General features: G+C 28.2%; 1 protein-coding gene across 1 annotated transcript in view; it reads right to left on the bottom strand.

The window, feature by feature from the left end:
* LOC105248042 (cytochrome P450 4C1) overlaps positions 1–1,940 on the bottom strand; it is a 31,760-nt gene extending 29,820 nt beyond the window's left edge. Inside the window, 1 exon segment of the mRNA XM_025409305.1 lies at positions 1,746–1,940. Within this exon segment, the coding sequence (XP_025265090.1) occupies positions 1,746–1,902 (157 nt within the window). The 5' untranslated portion in view covers positions 1,903–1,940.
* Positions 1,941–18,448: the final 16,508 nt, after the last annotated feature.

The raw sequence follows: 18,448 nt of genomic DNA, 5'->3' as shown, positions 1-18,448 counted from the left end.
AGTACTTTTTGAGTTATAAGGTTTGAAATAATTTCTTAATTTTACATAAACCATAAAATATCTAGTAAACCATTCATTTTTCGATTGTCTTACCTTGATACTTTTATATACAAAATAATGAAAGGAATCAATTGGTGTAAAGAAAACATACAGTTGTTTTTAAGAAAAAATATGGAATTGTTAATTGCAAATTACATTGGCGATACTGTAACTTTCAAGTCTCATAACTCGAGATGTACCTAACGAAAAATACTTAATTATAATGTTTTGGAAAGCTCTTGAAATAAGTTATAAGAATATGCAATAAAAAATGGGGAGTTCCATTTAAAAAAATCAACTTGATCTTCATATGATCTTGAGTACTTCATTCAAGGTTAAATTCTTATCATCATTATTAGATACATTTTATTTAGTCTTAAAACTTTGTTCCTTACATATTTTTCATTATAGTTGATCGTTTTTGAGATATTTTAACATTACGTGACTTTTTGAAGCCCCTGTATACATATATTGTACTATGAGTTTTTTAATAAACTAATATTGAAAAAAGAAAAAAGTTGTTGCTTCTCTGCGTTCCATGCGTTGGCTCTTATGCCATTTTTTTTTTAAATTTTTAGACATTTATTATTTAACTTGCACTTTATTATTTGTTACTACTCAAAATGTGGTTAATGATACATGTCATTAATATCGCAAGGCGTCGCTAGCATAATCTTCTGTCGAGAGTAGGAACTATATGTTTTCTCTTTCTATGTGTTGTGTACATATGTGTTGATGACGGTGATAAAGACATTTCTTAAATAAAAATTTCGATATTACATCATGATATCTCCGTTTATAGATCACATAGCACAAAAATAAAAATATTTTCTTTATACAGAGTGTATCTGAAATGATGCACTAAATTTTAGGAGCGTATTCTAGAGATCAAAATAAGACTTTTTTCCTTATGAACATGGGTTTGCAAATGAACTTCCCTCCGAGCTAAAATTCGAAAATGTGTAAAATTGATCAAACACCCGCAAAGCAAATTTATTTATCTCTCAAGAGAGAGTGATAGCTAACGTCAAAACCTTTTTCTTTCTGAAATACAGTCAATTTTTAATTTTTTCTCCAAACTTTAGGGGCTCTAACTCGAAGGGGAACTCATTTGCGGATCCATATTCATAGGAAAAAAGTCTTATTTTGACTTCTAGAATATGCTCCTAAAGTTTAGTGCATTTCAGACACACTCTGTATAATTCCAACTCGCTCTATCGATTAATCCTAATAAAAATTCGATCCGTTCAGCCGTTACTGAAATTCGGTAATCTGAGTTATTTTCAACTGTCCGACTCGCGTATAGATACATAAAATGTTTCTCATGAACTTGGCGCGAGACACTACCGTGATATAATGTCATTGGCAGAAATATTTCAAAAAATTAGGTTCTTCCATAATAAATTCATGAAATTTGTCGAAATTGCCGTTTTTGAACTATTTAATTATAAGTTACTCGAAAATTTGACGTGCTGGAAAAATTCTACGGCCAGATTTTTTTTCAGCATCAAAAAATCTATCAGATTTTTACTCTGCTTTTTGTAACACCTTTGCAGGCTTTGTGTATTCATTACTCAGTAATATTGATAAGTATATGTATGTGTTTCAGAATACATTTAACTTTCGCTTTTTCATAAATGATGGATACGCTTAATTTAAATACTTAAAATTTTTGCTTAACTAAAATATTAGAAATTTTTACTTGCCTGCCGAAAGAAGGAATTCCAATGAATTACCAAAAATCGGATAGCCTAGTGGTCCAGGGATAAGATTAATAAGTTGCCCATTTCTTCTATGATGCACATAATAATTATATACTAATAAACTAAGAATGGATAATAAAAATATAATAATAATCATCATCTTTTGATTCGATGTGTCGTCTAATAAAGTTCAGTCTTCTTGAATTCCTCTGATCTTTGAATCACATATCATGACATAGATAATATATTTGCTTTATCAGAATAATAATTAATTTGATATCTTAAATATATGTATATCAAGATAAGGTTAAGATAATCATAAATAAAATGAAATGTACTAATTATATATTTTTTTTATAGTTAATATATTATTTACATTTAATATAATTAATACATTTATAATTAATATAGTTAATACACTTACATTTACATTCAAAAAAATTATTAGAAAAGTGACAATATAATCAAAATTCATACTTTAATTCAGAAGATTCAATCTCTCTCCTGATATAAATCATTGCGCGATTTAATTATTTTGCAGCAGTAAATTATTTTTACGATAAAGTCTATTTTTATCTGTGACATATCTGTGACATGTCAGTGCCGTATCCATTTAGTTCCGTGATTTTCCATCAGTATCAGTGATGATAAATATTGTCCCTTTGTTTTTAGATGGTCGTATTCACACATATCCGAATTAGTATCGTATTCGGGTCGTTCAATTTCAGTTCAGTATCCACATAGTGATTATGTTTATTGTAAACGATTTTTGCTTTTTCATGGATACATTATGACTGTCAATAAATTTATTTATAGAGTATTTAGTGCCAAGCAAATCACTTGGATCAAATCGTGGATTTAGATGAAAATATTATATTGTATAATTTTATGATAAAATTTTACAGCAAAACTATGCTTAATATTATATTTTATTTGCATCCAAATCCACATCTTGACTTAAAAAAAGTGATTTGCTTCACATGGAAAAATCTTTATAAGCTTATACCTATATTCATATAGACATTTTTAGGCATTATTTAGACATTTGTAAAAATGAATGACGAACAATTCATTGAATTAGTGCGTCAATATCCCGTGTTATACGATTTATCACATCTTAAATATGAACTTCTTTCAAACTCGGTATTTGAAGGAAGATTGAAACAGATATGAAAGAAGATGGTAAATACTTTATATTACATTAATATTTTTAATTTCAGATATATTACTTATCTGAATAAATACAACATATTACAGTATTATAAATATTTCGAAACATATTTTACTCTTAAATTGTATATTGCCTAATCATTGCTAATTTATCGTCTGTAAACTGAGCTATCTTGAAAATTACTAAATAAGTTTAAACTGATCAAACTATACGGATATATATGTGAATAATCATCACTAATATTACAGATGTTACTAACACGATCTTGGTACGGCACTGACACGTCACGAATATGTGTAAATAGGCTTAAAAGTATGTAAATGGTATCTCCTTCCTATCTTAATAAATACAATTATTATTTTCAGTCAGTTTACTCCGAAAGAGATGAGATACTCAGAACAACCATAAAGATGATTTCGTTCGAAATTTTGAAGTTTGAATACGTTATAATCTAAGAAATTTAAATGAAGATAAAAAAATACTAGAATATTTTTTATTTTATTACATCTCACACAGCACATGATGTCACTCGAATATTCTATACCCATACTTGTAATATATACTTGTAATACTGTAAATATACGTTACACATGTAATACACATCCCAGAATATTCCATAGAATTTCCCATAACATCTCTTGTTGTATATTATTTTTCATATATTCTCAGAATATACTTTGAATATCTTGTATTAGTATATTCTTTTTTGTATATTTTCAGAACATAATTCTATAATAAAAAAAAACCTTATAAAGGTAAAAAATACGCCAAGTACATAAAAAAAATTAAAAAATCTAAAAGAGTGATAAAAATAAAATATTTAAAAACCGATATAAGATCAATATTATTAGCCAAGTACAATAAATTATGTGATATTAATTCGTAATCGATACTAAATGAGTTAAAATTACTTTAATTTCTAAAGTATTGTTTATATGATGTATATAATTTAAAAAAGCTTTACACAAATTCTAAATCGCATAAAAGACCTTCAGGTCGAAGTAAGATAAGAAAACTTATATATATTTGGAAATATATTTGGAATAATATACAAACACAACTTGCTTATCAGATTAAAAACTTGCTTATAATATATAAAAAAAAATGATCAATGATTGAAATTTTGAAACACAATAATTTTCTAAGTTCGAAATCTTTAATAAATCGAATAATCTTTAATAAAAATTTAAGATATTTTAAGATAAGAAGGAAATTCTTTTGTGTTGTTTTATCAAAAATATGTTAATAAAAAATTTTATAGTAAATATAATTTAAATTGATATTATTTAGACATATTACACACATAACTGTTTTATTTAGTCTTTAAATTAATTGATAACCAATTAATTCTTCTCTTAGCAGCTGTTTTTGAACAATCTCCGATCTGTCACTAGTTTATTATTTTATTCTACCCTTGTCTGATATCCAAATTTGCTTAATCCAACTTTCCAAACAGTTATACCGCATTGAAAATTTGAAAAAAGTGAATGTTTTTTTAAGATTAATATTTCTTATTTACATAATATGTTCATTTTTCATTTATTGCAAGAAGAACAATAAAAATGCGTTATTTAAATACATTATACATTAAACATAATATGGAATATAAGAGGATATATTTATAACATATAAAATTTACAACTTAATAATCAAATTATCAATGTTTATAATATTTAAAGAAAATTATCAAGGAAATAAATTTTTAAACAGTTGCCTGAATGTGAATAAATTTCTATGAATATCTCCAGTTTTAACAAAAAAATTGTTATCTCATCGAAAATATATTAAATAAAAATTTTATTTTATAATTAATGTAAATGAAATTAAAAACCAGTTAAATTTTAAATATTAAAAATGTATTAAAAATAATTGAATACCTTTAATAAAATAAAAAATATTTCTCATTTGTATAATATTTTTCATCAGTTGTAAGAATCATAATAAAAATGCGTATTTAATATTTGGACAGTGAACATAATATTGAATTGAAGATATTTATAACATATTTATAACATCTTGAATATATTTGGAATAATATCCAAATACAACTTGGTTATCAGATTAAAAATGCATATAATTTAAAGAAAAAATGATCAAGAATTGAAATTTTGAGACACAATTTTCTAAGTTTGAATAAACTTTAATAAAAATTTAAGATATTTTAAGATAAGAAGGAAATTCTTTTGTTGTTTTATCAAAAATATGTTAATAAAAAATTTTATAGTAAATATAATTTAAATTGATAATATTAAAACATATTACACATATACCTGTTTTATTTAGTCTTTAAATTAATTGATGACCGATTAATTCTTCTCTTAGCAGCTTTTTTTGAACAATCTCCGATCTGTCACCAGTTTATTATTTTATTCCACCCTTGTCTGATATCCAAATTTGCTTAATCCAACTTTCCAAACAATTATACCGCATTGAAAATTTGAAAAAAATGAATGTTTTTTTAAGATTAATATTTCTTATTTACATATATTCATTTTTCATCTATTGCAAGAAGTACAATAAAAAATGCGTTATTTAAATACTTTAACATTGAACATAATATAGAATATATAGGAGGATATGTATATTTATAATATATACAACTCACAACTTGATAATCAAATTATCTATATTATTAAGAAAATTATCAAGGAAATAAATTTTTAAACAGTTGCCTGAATGTGAATAAATTTCTATGAATATGTCAAGTTTTTAGAAAAAGAAATTGTTATCTCATCCAAAATATATTAAATAAAAATTTTATTTTATAATTAATATAAATGAAATTGAAACGTTAAGAAAGGGGATCAATATATATATATTTGTTTACATATTATTTAAATTAATTGCGTATCGAACAATTTTTCTTTTGACAGCTCCTCTGTAACAATCTCCGAATCTTCACTGGTTTATTTCCTTACTCCATTTTCTGATATCCAATCTTTCTTAATGTAATGTGCGGAACAATTATAGAATTATCGCTTCGTCTCTCTATGCAAATCTACACGCTTAATAAAAAAAATCAATAATTATATTTATTTTCAATTGTGTAGCAACGTTTATTACGTGTGAAGTTATCATTTCTGTTGTAATTATCTGTTCAAAATAATAAAGATGCATCTACATAAGACGCAAAATGCGAATCGCAGATCGCAAGATTTGACGCAGCTAACTTCTTAATGATAATCGTTGCTCTGAAAGAGAAGTTATGACATTTCATTAATTCTTTTATAATGTAGAGAGCTCGCTGTATATCTATATGGACTATATAGACTATAAAGACGCAAAAGTCTCGTGATCAGCGACTTGCATTTTGCGTATTGCGTCTTGCGACTCGTATTCTGCGTCTTATGTAGATGTGCCTTAAAACTCTAATATATACAGAGAAGGAAATAAACCAGTGAAGATTCAAAGATTGTTACAGAGGAGCTGTATAAAAAAATTGTTCGGTAGCAATTAAATTTAAATAATATGTAAACAGCGCGTGCGTGTGTGCGTGCGTGTGTGCGCCGTGGGTTGTGTGTGTGTGGGTGGGTGGATGTGTGGTGAGTGTTTGTATTGTATATTATATATATATATATATATATATATATATATATATATATATACAGGGTCTACCAAAAGTGTGGAAACCCCTAATTTATTATTAAAAATATACATTTTATAGAAAATTCTTTCAAAAAAATTTAGTTAAAAAAAAACTGTTTAAAAATTTATTTCCTTGATAATTTTCTTTAACACAAAATATGCGAGTTCTAGCAGAAGAAATTGAATTTGCAAAGTTTTTATTAGATATGGGAGACGGTATATTAAACGACTTTAATGATAACATACAGATTCCTGAATGTTGTGTGGCGCCTATTAATGCTGATATTTTGGAAGACATATATGATGAGTTAATATGAAAAAAGGAATTTGCTAAAATAACTGTTACGTCCAAACCCTGAAAGGATGAGCTGTATGGAAGAACGTAACTTACTTACCCCGTGACACATTTTATTCGGGAGTGTGTATGGATCGGGTCGAACGAATGTGAAGGGCTGTAAGATTAATCGAAAAATTAATCCTTGTTACGCGGGATAGGACCTAGTGCGATCTCAGAGTTTAGGGAAGAGAACGGGTTAAATAATTAAATTCTACATTAAATTAAAAAAATACATTTAAAAAAATAAGGAAAGAAAAATACATCTTAGAAGTTGTAGTTATGCATGAGTGAGTGTGTGTGTGTGTGTGTGTGTGTGCGTGCGCGCGCGTGCGTGCGTGCGTGTGTGCGTGTGTGTGTGCGTGCGTGTGTGTGTGCGTGCGTGCGTGTGTGCGTGTGTGCGTGCGTGTGTGTGTGCGCGCGTGCGTGTGTGCGTGCGTGTGTGCGCGCGTGGGTGTGTGTGTGTGTGGGTGGGTGGATGTGTGGGTGAGTGTATGTATTGTATATATATATATTATATATATATATATATATATATATATATATATATTCTCGCGTATGTGTATAGTTAGAATTAAAATTTTCTAAATTCGCTGAAGCACAGGTCCAAATTAAAATACAATAATAAAATTTTAAAAAAGAGATTCGCCAAGTCTAAGTTCGAAAATTATTAGTTATTTCAAATATTATTTATCTATTTCAACGGTTTCTCCCAAAAGTAGTGATAATACAAAGAAAATAGATAGAGAGATAATAGAGAGAGAGAAAAGAAAAAGAGAAAAAATTAAAGGAAACTAGTGGAATGGATTATTCTTCGGAATCTTCGGAGAGCGGAAGAGTATTCGCGAATTCCAATGCTGAAATCCAGAACGAATAAATAAGGAAATATTCGCGAATTCCAATGCTTAAATCCTGAACGAATGGATAAAGATCTTAGGAGATTTATTCGCGAATTCCAATGCTGAAATCCAGAGCGAATAAATAAAGGAAATATTCGTGAATTCCAATGCTGAAATCCTGAACGAATGGATAAAGATCTTAAGAGATTTATTCGGGAATTCCAATGCTGAAATCCAGAGCGAATAAATAAAGGAAATATTCATGAATTCCAATGCTGAAATCCTGAACGAATGCATAAAGATCTTAGGAGATTTATTCGCGAATCGCCTTTCGGAGATTCTAAGCGAATTAGGAAGAACAAGGAATGAGACTGGAGGAGAAGTGAGACAAGGATTGATTGATTGATTGATAGTAATTAGTAAAGATTTAATGATTATTAAACTGTTTAAAATTATTTATCAGATATAGGTTTTAGATTATGAGATAGTAAGATGTGGGAAAGGGAGAAAATAAAAATTACTCAAATTTACTCACAACTCGTTGGAATCATAAAAATAAGTGCGTTGATAAAATTGCAATGACTGAAGTCGGAGGTTTATAACATGAGCCGAGTAATGAAGATGTTCATCAGAAATTTCACATAATACACAATTAAATATTAACAAAATCATTTTCATTGTGATATAAAACAAATTAATAACTTAATTGCATAATGCAAGAAAAGGATCGCCGAGGCTATATAATTTTAAAATTGAATGACTGAATCTTGACTGGAGCTGTCAACTGTACTGCTTATAGTGCTGGTTAGTGCTTATTAGTGAACACTTAGTGAACTAGTGAACTAGAGAGCAAGTGAGTCCTCGCGCCTTGCGCTTGCATTTTTTAAAGTAGTTGCTCCTCCTCTTTACTGGATGATGGGAATCTTTGAAAATCGAATCAAATGATTTCTATTACTCCCTTCTTAGGGCCAAGGAGTTAGATTTTCAATAAGAGAGGAGTGTCTTAAGGTTCTAATTGGTTAAGCCCTTTTGCTCGAGATTTAGCTCCATCCAGTAAAGAGTGGGAGCGAGGAGCTGATTATCTTATCGCTTAATGATTTGACGATTGAGCATGGTCACTCTTATAACTAAGATTAATAATATACCTATATACACCGTGGCCCATTTTAATCGACGCACCTGAATATCTCCGTTGGTAAGCCGAATACAAAAAAATTGTTCAGACAAAAGTTGTATGGCTTGAAGGGGGACATAAGATGGTATCATTGGTTTTAATTTGAAAAGTTGTTTGAAGGTCACGTGAAGGCCACCTTCAATTTTTTTAATGGAACTCCCTATTTTTTATTACTTATTCTTGTAGCTTATCTCGAGAGCTTTTCAAAACACTATAATAAAGTATTTCTTCATTGAGTACTTTTCGAGTTATGAGGCTTGAAATTATTTCTTAATTTTACATAAACCATAAAATATCTAGTAAAATATTCATTTTTCGATTATCCTACCTTAATACTTTTATGTACAAAATAATGAGAGGAATCAATTGGTGTAAAGGATGTGTTTTCTTTCTGAGAGAGAGAGAGGGGAGGGGGGAGGGAGGAAGGGAGGGAGGGAGGGAGGGAGAGAGAGAGAGAGAGAGAGAGAGAGAGAGAGAGAGAGAGAGAGAGAGAGAGAGAGAGAGAGAGAGACATACACACATTGTTGATAAACATAAAATAAAATCGCACTCTTTCATTCTCGACGTAATTTTCTATTTAAATATATCATTAATTTTTGTAGATAGTTATAACAACTATTTTATACAATTTTTTTTAATACAGCAATTTTTTACTAAAATAATTTTTTGTAAAATAGTTTTGTACAATAATGTTTTACTACTGAGATGACTCGACTTCTTTTTTTTACCTTTTTTTGAAAAGGTAATTTATATTACTATGGTTTATATGTTGCTATGGCATATAATAAATACACCTCTTACTTCATACGTGTTGTGTGCAAATACCAAAATTAAATCTGTTAAAGTAAAATCTGACAGAAAAACAAACATTTAAGAATAAAGTTAAAAAGATTAAAGAAAACATACGCGAAAAGAGGAGAGAAAAAAAAAAAAGAAAGAAAGTGAGAGTAGGGAAAAGATACATAAGAAATAAAAAAGTATATATCAATACTGTTAGATATGCGTTCTTTTTTGCAAAAATTATATTATGTTTGTACACATAAACAATTATTTATGCATTATATGTATGTGTAAATATATATTTATTGTGTGTATGTGTCATATGTTTTGTATCATAAATCATAAATAAACAATCAGTTTTACAGTTATTTAAAGTTACGAAAAAGTAAGAAGAAAAGGCTAAAGAAGATAAAAAAAAGAACTTTTGTTGAAATTGAGAAGATAAAAAGAGAATATATAAAAAACAGAAAGAAAATACAAAAAAGTAAGTATTTTCCTCATTATTTTTAAAGCGTTTCTGTTTCGCAACAATTACATCATTTTATTTGTCACATAAGTACTCATTTCCGTGCTGTATATGTAAATGTATATTACTTTGTTCTATTATATTAAATATGAAAAATAAATAATAATTTATAGGTATTTAAAAAAAAGTAAAAAGAAGAGGTTATAAGACGACAGAGAAAAAATAGAAAGAGATAGAAAGAAAAGAAGATTGAGAAAGGAAGATTTTCATAGAGAGTTAAAAAAGAGAGAGTAAGAGAGAAGGAGGGAGGAAGGAGAAGGAAATATATAAAGGACAGAGAGAAGATAGAAAGAAAGAAAAGTATGTATCAACATTGTTTTGGAAATGTGTTTTTATCTGCAAAATTTATTAATTAATGACGTTCGGCTCGTTACATAAATATTAATTATTTATGCGTTATATGTATATGTAAATACATATTATTCTGTTTTATCATATAAAATATCACAAATAAGTAATCATTTACAGTTATTTATAAGAAAAAATTTATTAAGAAAAAATAAAAAGAAAGAACTAAAAAAATAGAGAAAGAGAGAACAGAAGATAAAGAAAAAAAATTATTTTTCACGAGAGAAGAGAGACAGTGTATAAAGAAGGAGATATATAGAACTGAGAAAAATATAAAAAAGTAGGTATTTCTCTTAACTTTTTCACGCGTTTCTTTTTTTGCAAAAATTAAGTCACTTTATTCATTACATACATAATCATTTACGCATTGTACGTGTAAATGTGTATTACTTTGTTTTATCATATAAATATATAAATATTACTTATAAATATATGTATAAATATTACTTTTCAGTTATTTTAACTTAAGAAAAAATAAGAAGAAATAGTTAAAAGACGACAGAAAAAAAATAGAGAAAGATAGAAAAAAAGAAGATAGAGAAAGGAAGCCTTTCATTGAGAAAAGAGAAAAAGAAACATAGAGAAAGAGAGAAAGAGGGGAGGAGGAGGATAGAGAAACAGATAAATAAGATACAGAAAAAAAATTTTTTTTACAGTTTTTTATGTAAAAAATTACATCATTTTGCTTGTATCAAATAATCATTTAAGCGTAACGTGTATACTATTGTATATATTTTATTTTATCAATTTAAATTTAATTATAAATTTGAATTAGTTTTGATACGGTTTGTTCAAAAATAATTTTATTATAATTAATTTTAATAAAAACTATTAAATTAAAATTAATTTAATTTTGTAATTTTTAAATTAAAATTGATTTTAATTTGGATTTTCAAATTAAAATTAACTTTGTCTTGAATTATTGTATTGAAATTGGCTTCAATTTTGAAATATAAGATTGATGAATATAAGATTTCAATTAAATTAAGATCGACTAATTTAAATTTAAATGGTTTGTTTGAAATTGGTTTTAACTCTGAAATTGTTTTAATATTGAAATTGACTTTAACTTGGTATGAAATTGTCTTTGAATAAATTTGAAACTAGATTTGACTTAAATTGAAATTGAATTTAAATTGTTGGATTAAAATTAATTGCAAATTTGATTGTTGGATTGAAATTGGTTTGGACTTGAATTGTTAAATTAAAATTAACTTTGAGATTGTTGGGCGTAAATTAAATTGAATTAATTGAAGTAATTTGATATTGACTTGATATTAAATTGAAATTGAAATTAAACTGAAATTGAATTAAAATTGACTTGAATTTGAATTAAAATTGCGTGAAATTGTGTGAAATTGACTTTGACTTGAATTTAAATTGGCTGTGATAAATAAAAATAATAAATAAAAATTATAAAATTAAACTTAATTAAAATTGTTTGGTTGTAATCGAATTTTTATTTTTTCCAAAATTGAATTTTATTTGATGTAAAATTGAATGGATTTGACATTACTTGAATTGAAATTGGTTGTGACTTGGATTGTTGAACTAAAATTAATTATGATTTGGATTATTGGAATGAAAATAAACTTGAATTGAAATTGGTTGTGAGTAGTTAAGGATTTGAAATTTGATTTAAATTGATTGTTACTTGTATTATTGAACTGAAATTGATTGATTTGAATTATTAGATTGAAATTTGATTAAATTCAAATTAGTTGTGATTTTGATTAGTGGATTAAAATTGATTGTAAGGCATGGATTGTTGAATTAAAGTTTGACTTAAATTAAAATTGATTATGATTTGTTAAATTAAAATTTATTGTAATTTGGATTTTTTATTAGATTCAAATTTAACTTAAAATAAAATTAGTTTTTGACTTATTAATAGTTTGAAGTTAGTTTCGACACAAATTAATTACTTAAAATTAGGCTTTAATTAGAATTAATTTAATTAAAAATTAAATTTAACTTTAATTATAAATTAAAATTAATTTTAATTTGATTGAAATTACTTTTGATTTAAAGTGTTAGATTAAAATTAATTTTGCCTTAAATTGTTGAATTAAAAATAATTTTTATTAAAATTATTAGAATAAAATTCTTTTTTATTTTCAAATTAATATTAAATTTGTAACGATGCGCTCGCGCATCGTTCCTTTTCTTGTAGAAATTAATAAAATCTATTTATCTCTTTACACGCTCGACTAATCGTACCCGCTAATTTCCCGTTATATACCTGTTATCTCGCTCGCAACTATGCATGCTCGCACGCTCTCTCGTTCGCACGCTCGCTTTCTCGCTTGCTCTCACCACTTTGCGCTGCTGTCTCGCTCTCGCTCGCTCTTTTCGAATATTCCCAAATTTCGTAGTCGTGCCCCATCTGAGTAATTCGCCAAGTAGGGGATCTCCGGCCAGGTATAAAAGCCGGCACGACCAGTGCATCGAGGCCAGATCCTGACCAGATCTCGCCCAGGTCGAGGTGCTCCTCGGCTCGATCGGTGCTCCCGGTGTCGGTCATCCCATCTCGGTCGAGGCGTTCCTCAATTTGCCGGGTGTCTCCGGCTTCCTGAAAACCGTTCCGGTCGAGGCGTTCCTCGATCTGCCGGGTGTCTCCGGCTTTCTGAAACAGCTCCTGATCGAGGTGTCTCTCGACTCCCGCCGAGTAATTCTGGTTCCTGTAGCAGTCCTGGTCGAGGCGTTCCTCGATTCATCGGGTGTCTCCGGTTTTTTTCCGGCTCCAGCCCAAGACGACTTGTCGTCCGATCCACCGGGTAACTCCGGTTTTCCTGTACGCAGTCTCAGTCGAGGACTCAGACTCAAACGCCCGACTGCACGGGGTGTCGCCGGCAACTCTGCACCGTACTGACAAATCAGCCCCGTCGACGGTACAACCCTAGTCCTAAGTTCCGTGTCCGTCCCGAATACCCGTCTCGCATTTCCGTAGAGTAAGTCCGTGTTTCCGTGACCGTCCGATACTAGTTTTTCGGGTGCGCCCGTTGTATATTTCTTATTCGCGCAAGACCTGCCGTTCCGATTCGTACACCGGATATTATTTTTCCTAGTTAGTTAAACACACGCCGACATTTATACTTTCACACACACACACACACACACCTTGTACATAATAAATTCATTCAATAAACACGCAGCTAATTTTAAGAACAATGTTCGCACAAGTTGATTTATTTCCCCCCCCTTGCTCGAATCCTGGCTATCCGACGAGTCGTTCCGGAGCGTCGAGAAAGGTGGACCGTTACAAATTAAATTAATTAATTATTAATTATTAATTATTAATTAAATTAATAAACTAATTTAATTAATTTTAAAATGAAATAAATAAAAATTGATAAATAAAGTATTATTATAATAATAATTATTATTTGTTATTTAATGATATATAAATTCAAATTGATTTTAATTTGGAAATCGAAATTAGCTTTCTCTTAAACTAAAGTTAGCTTTAATTTGAACTAAAATTAACTTTGGCTTGATGTTAAATTAAAATTGACTTTAATTTGGATTATTCAATTATTTTATTAAACTAATAATTAATTATGCCTCGAAGAAAAATAGTTCGAACTGCTGAAGAAGAAGAAGAATTCCAGCGTAATAAATGAGAAAGAAAAGCAAAATCTCAGATGGAAAGACGGGAAATGAAATGAATGATAATTAAAAAAGATTGTCAATTTTTATCAAAAAGCAGTGAGATTTGTCCAAATATAGAGCAAACTTTAATAAGCTTATCAAAAAATATAGTAATAGATTATTCTGTTTCACAATTAATGTTAATTCATCTATGAAAGTACTATATCCAACAAATAATGTTAATGTTAACGATGATACTGATATAATTAGAAATGCTCACAATTCAACTACAGAAACTTTATTAAATAACAATATTACTTTCTGTATACCTAGCACATCAAATAGTATACACAATATAATTGATAAAAGATGCAAATCGTAATGAAAAAGTTCGCTTTAATAAAAGGATTTGTAAATATTAATACATCTTATACTACTCAATTACAAAGATATCATAGAGTATTACATAGGAGAAATGAATATATGTTGTGTACATTGTGGTGCAAAATATTTTAATTCTGAAAAAGTAGCTAATAAGGGTAATTCATTTAACGATTGTTGCAGTCATGTTCTGTTATGTTAGACTCTTTACCACAACCTCCGTATGAATTTTATGAATTATTTATTGGAAATCATCCAAAATCAAATCATTTTTTAAATCGTATTAGTGGTTACAATAACACATTTTCATTCGCGTCGTTTAATGCAAACATATCAGATTTTAGTGCGCAAAGACGTGGACCTTATTGTTTTAAAATTCAAGGACAAATTTATTATCAAATTAATACTGCATTGTATCCTTCACCTAATGAAATGCCAAGTTATAGTCAACGTTTTATTGTGGATAATAATGAAGCGACAGAGTGTCGGTTACATCGAAATTCTAATCTTGATAAAGAAATTTTAAATTTAATAGATAATACAATGCGTACAAATAATATTTTTGCAGAATCATATCGAATGAAGAAATCATATCGCATGAAGAAATTCAAATGCAACAACAAATAACTGAAAATAATAATATATGTGAATTACAATTGGGATTTTTGATAAAGAAATGCATTGATCGTGGCCGATACAATGTGCAAAGAGTAAATGAAGTTGCAGCTATTTTTTCTACTACGGCAGATGGTGAAATTCCGGAAACTTATGTAACAATATATAACAAAAATAATAAAACATTACAACAAAGTCAATACAATGAATCCAAATGTAGAACCATGGATTTATCCACTATTCTATCCATATGATAATCAAGGATGGCATGATAATTTACAACGTAAAAATTGTAATAAACGAGTAAGTGGAGCTGCATATGTAAAATATCGCATAGCTATACGTGATAATTTTAATATTTTCATTATGGGAAGACGATTATTTCAACAATGGCTCGTTGATAGTTATATAAAAATTGAAAAAGATCGAATTAATTATTGTAAACAGAATAAAAAACAATTACGAGCTAAGACTTATAAAGGATTAATTGATTATTTAGCAAACAACGCCAATAATAATAATGCTCATATTGGAAAAATGATTATACTTCCATCGACATTTGTAGGCTCACCGCGTAATATGTTGCAACATTATCAAGATGCGATGGCTATTGTTCGGAAATATGAAAAATCAGATATCTTTGTTACTATGACTTGTAATCCAAATTGGCGCGAAATTAAAGAAAATTTACTTCCAAATCAACAACCTGCAGATAGGCCAGATATATGTGCTCGAGTATTTAATATGAAAAAGATTATTTAATCGATATTATTGTTAGACAAAAAATTTTTGGTGAAGTTTTGGCATATGTTTATGTAATAGAATTTCAAAAACGTGGACTGCCACATATACATTTGTTAATTACGTTAAAACAGAATTGTAAAATATCAAATGCTGAAATAGTTGATAAATTTATTTCTGTAGAAATTCCTGATTCTAATGAAAATAAAAGTTTACATAATATTGTAATGAAACATATGATTCATGGACCATGTAGAGATTGGTGTTTGATAAATAATAAATGCTCGAAACATTTTCCAAAACCATTTCAATCTGAAACGATTATGGATGAAGATGATTATCCGCAATATCATCGAAGAAATAATGGATTGCTAAACGAAAGACCTGGACGATATGTTGTTGATAATCGATATGTTGTTCCATTTAATCCAACGCTCTTACTTTTATTCAATAGTCATATTAATGTTGAAATAGTTACGAGTATACGATCTGTAAAATATTTATATAAATATATTTATAAAGTTCATGATTCTGCATCCGTAGTTATTGGAGAAAATGTAGATAAAACTATAAATCATGATAAAATTCAAGATTTTATTGAAGCTCGGTATGTTGGACGTGGAAGCATGTTGGCGTATTTTAAGTAAACCTTTGCAAGAAAAAAGTCACGCTATATTTCGTTTACCAGTTCACTTACCAAATGAACATAATGTAATAATCGATGATAATATTAATAATGATACGATAAGATCTGCTGTAGAACGAGTAACAATGTTATTAGATTATTTTGAATTAAATGCTCGAGATGAAGAAGCAAAACAATATTTATACAGTGATATTCCATCTCATTATGTATTTAAAAAAATTAAAATTAATGGCAGAATTATTAATCGCTGGGAAAGACGTCAAAGATACTTTAATTGTATTGGTCGTATGTATACCGTCAGTCCGTCTCAGATAGAATTGTTTCATTTACGTATACTTTTACTACATGTTAAAGGAACTACAAGTTTTCAAGAATTAAAAACAATTAATAACACGAAATACATCAAACTTTCACTGCCGCATGTTTAGCATTAGGACTTATAGAAGATGATGATGAATGGTATCGTGCAATGAATGAAGCAAAAGTTTGGATGATGCCAAGACGACTTCGAAATTTATTCGTACGAATATTAATTCATTGTTAACCAGTTCATCCGAAAAAGTTATGGAATGAGTTTAAAAAAGATATGTCAGAAGATTATATAAGACGATTTGGATCTATAATAGGAATGAAAAAAGTTTATAATCATATTATTAATTTACTTTAAGAAGAAAAATCAAATATTGCTAATTTTCCTGAAATGGAACAAGAAATAGAAGAACAAGAAATAAATAATGAAGAACAGATGAAGAAGATACATCAATAGGTATGCGACGATATGAACAATTAAATACAGAACAAAAAGAAATTGTTGATACTATTTTAATAATAACAACAAATAATAATAGTGAGAAATGTTTTTATATTGATGGTTCAGGTGGGTCTGATAAAACGTTCATTTATACAACCTTGTATTATCTATTTAAAAGTAGAGGCAAAATAGTTACTACGATGGCATTTACTGGTATTGCTGCAACATTACTTCCAAATGGAAAAACAATACACACAGTTTTTGGGTTACCTGTACCTCTTTTCAGCGATTCTACATCGAACATTAAAGTTCAATCTAAAGAAGCTAAAAATTTAAAACTTGTAGATGTTTTCATTGTAGATGTTTTCATTATAGACGAAGCCCCTAGACACCACGCTATGTATTAGAAATAATGGATCGAACATTACGTGATATAATGCAAAATGATTTATATTTTGGTGGTAAAATTGTTCTTCTTGATTTCAGACAATTATTATCCGTTAAAGAAAAAGGAACGCGTTATGAAATTATAAATTTATCGATCAAATTTAGTATTCTTTGGAAGCAATTTAAGATATTTTCATTGACACAAAATATGAGAACTTTATCACAGGAAAAAGAATTTGCACAATTTTTACTAAATTTAGGTAATGGTTCTTTAAATGATCATTCAGAAAATATTTGTATTCCAGAAAAATGTATAGCAACTGCAAATTCGAACATAGTTAAAGACATGTATGAAGATATTATAAAACGTAAACAATATCAAATTATGACTAATTACGTTATATTATCTGCAAGAAATGTCGATGTTGAAGAAATAAACGAAAAAGTAGTAAATTTATTGGATGAAACAACAAAAAGAGTTTATACAAGTATAAATATTCTTGAAACAACTGGAGATAATCAAAACATATATGAAGCAATTCCGATAGAATATCTCCTTATCCAACTTAAATCCAATATGTCTTCCACCATATAAATTACATTTAAGAAAATACACTATTGTCATGCTTATTAAAAATTTTAGTATCAATGAAAGTTTATGTAATGGTACAAGATTATTAATTTTAGATTTAGATAATAATTTACTGCGTTGTGAAATTTTAACAGGTAATAAAATTGGAGAAATTGTTTTTCTTAATCGTATCACTTTGTATTGCGAAAATATATATCCATTTACATTCAGAAGAAGACAATTTCCAGTAAAATTGGCATTTGCTA

The sequence above is a fragment of the Camponotus floridanus genome, unplaced genomic scaffold, assembly GCF_003227725.1.
Source record: "Camponotus floridanus strain SB8 unplaced genomic scaffold, Cflo_v7.5 scaffold254, whole genome shotgun sequence".
Taxonomy (NCBI): Eukaryota; Metazoa; Arthropoda; class Insecta; order Hymenoptera; family Formicidae; genus Camponotus; species Camponotus floridanus.
Note: the sequence above shows the minus strand (reverse complement) of the source record. Positions and strands in the feature narration are given on the sequence as shown.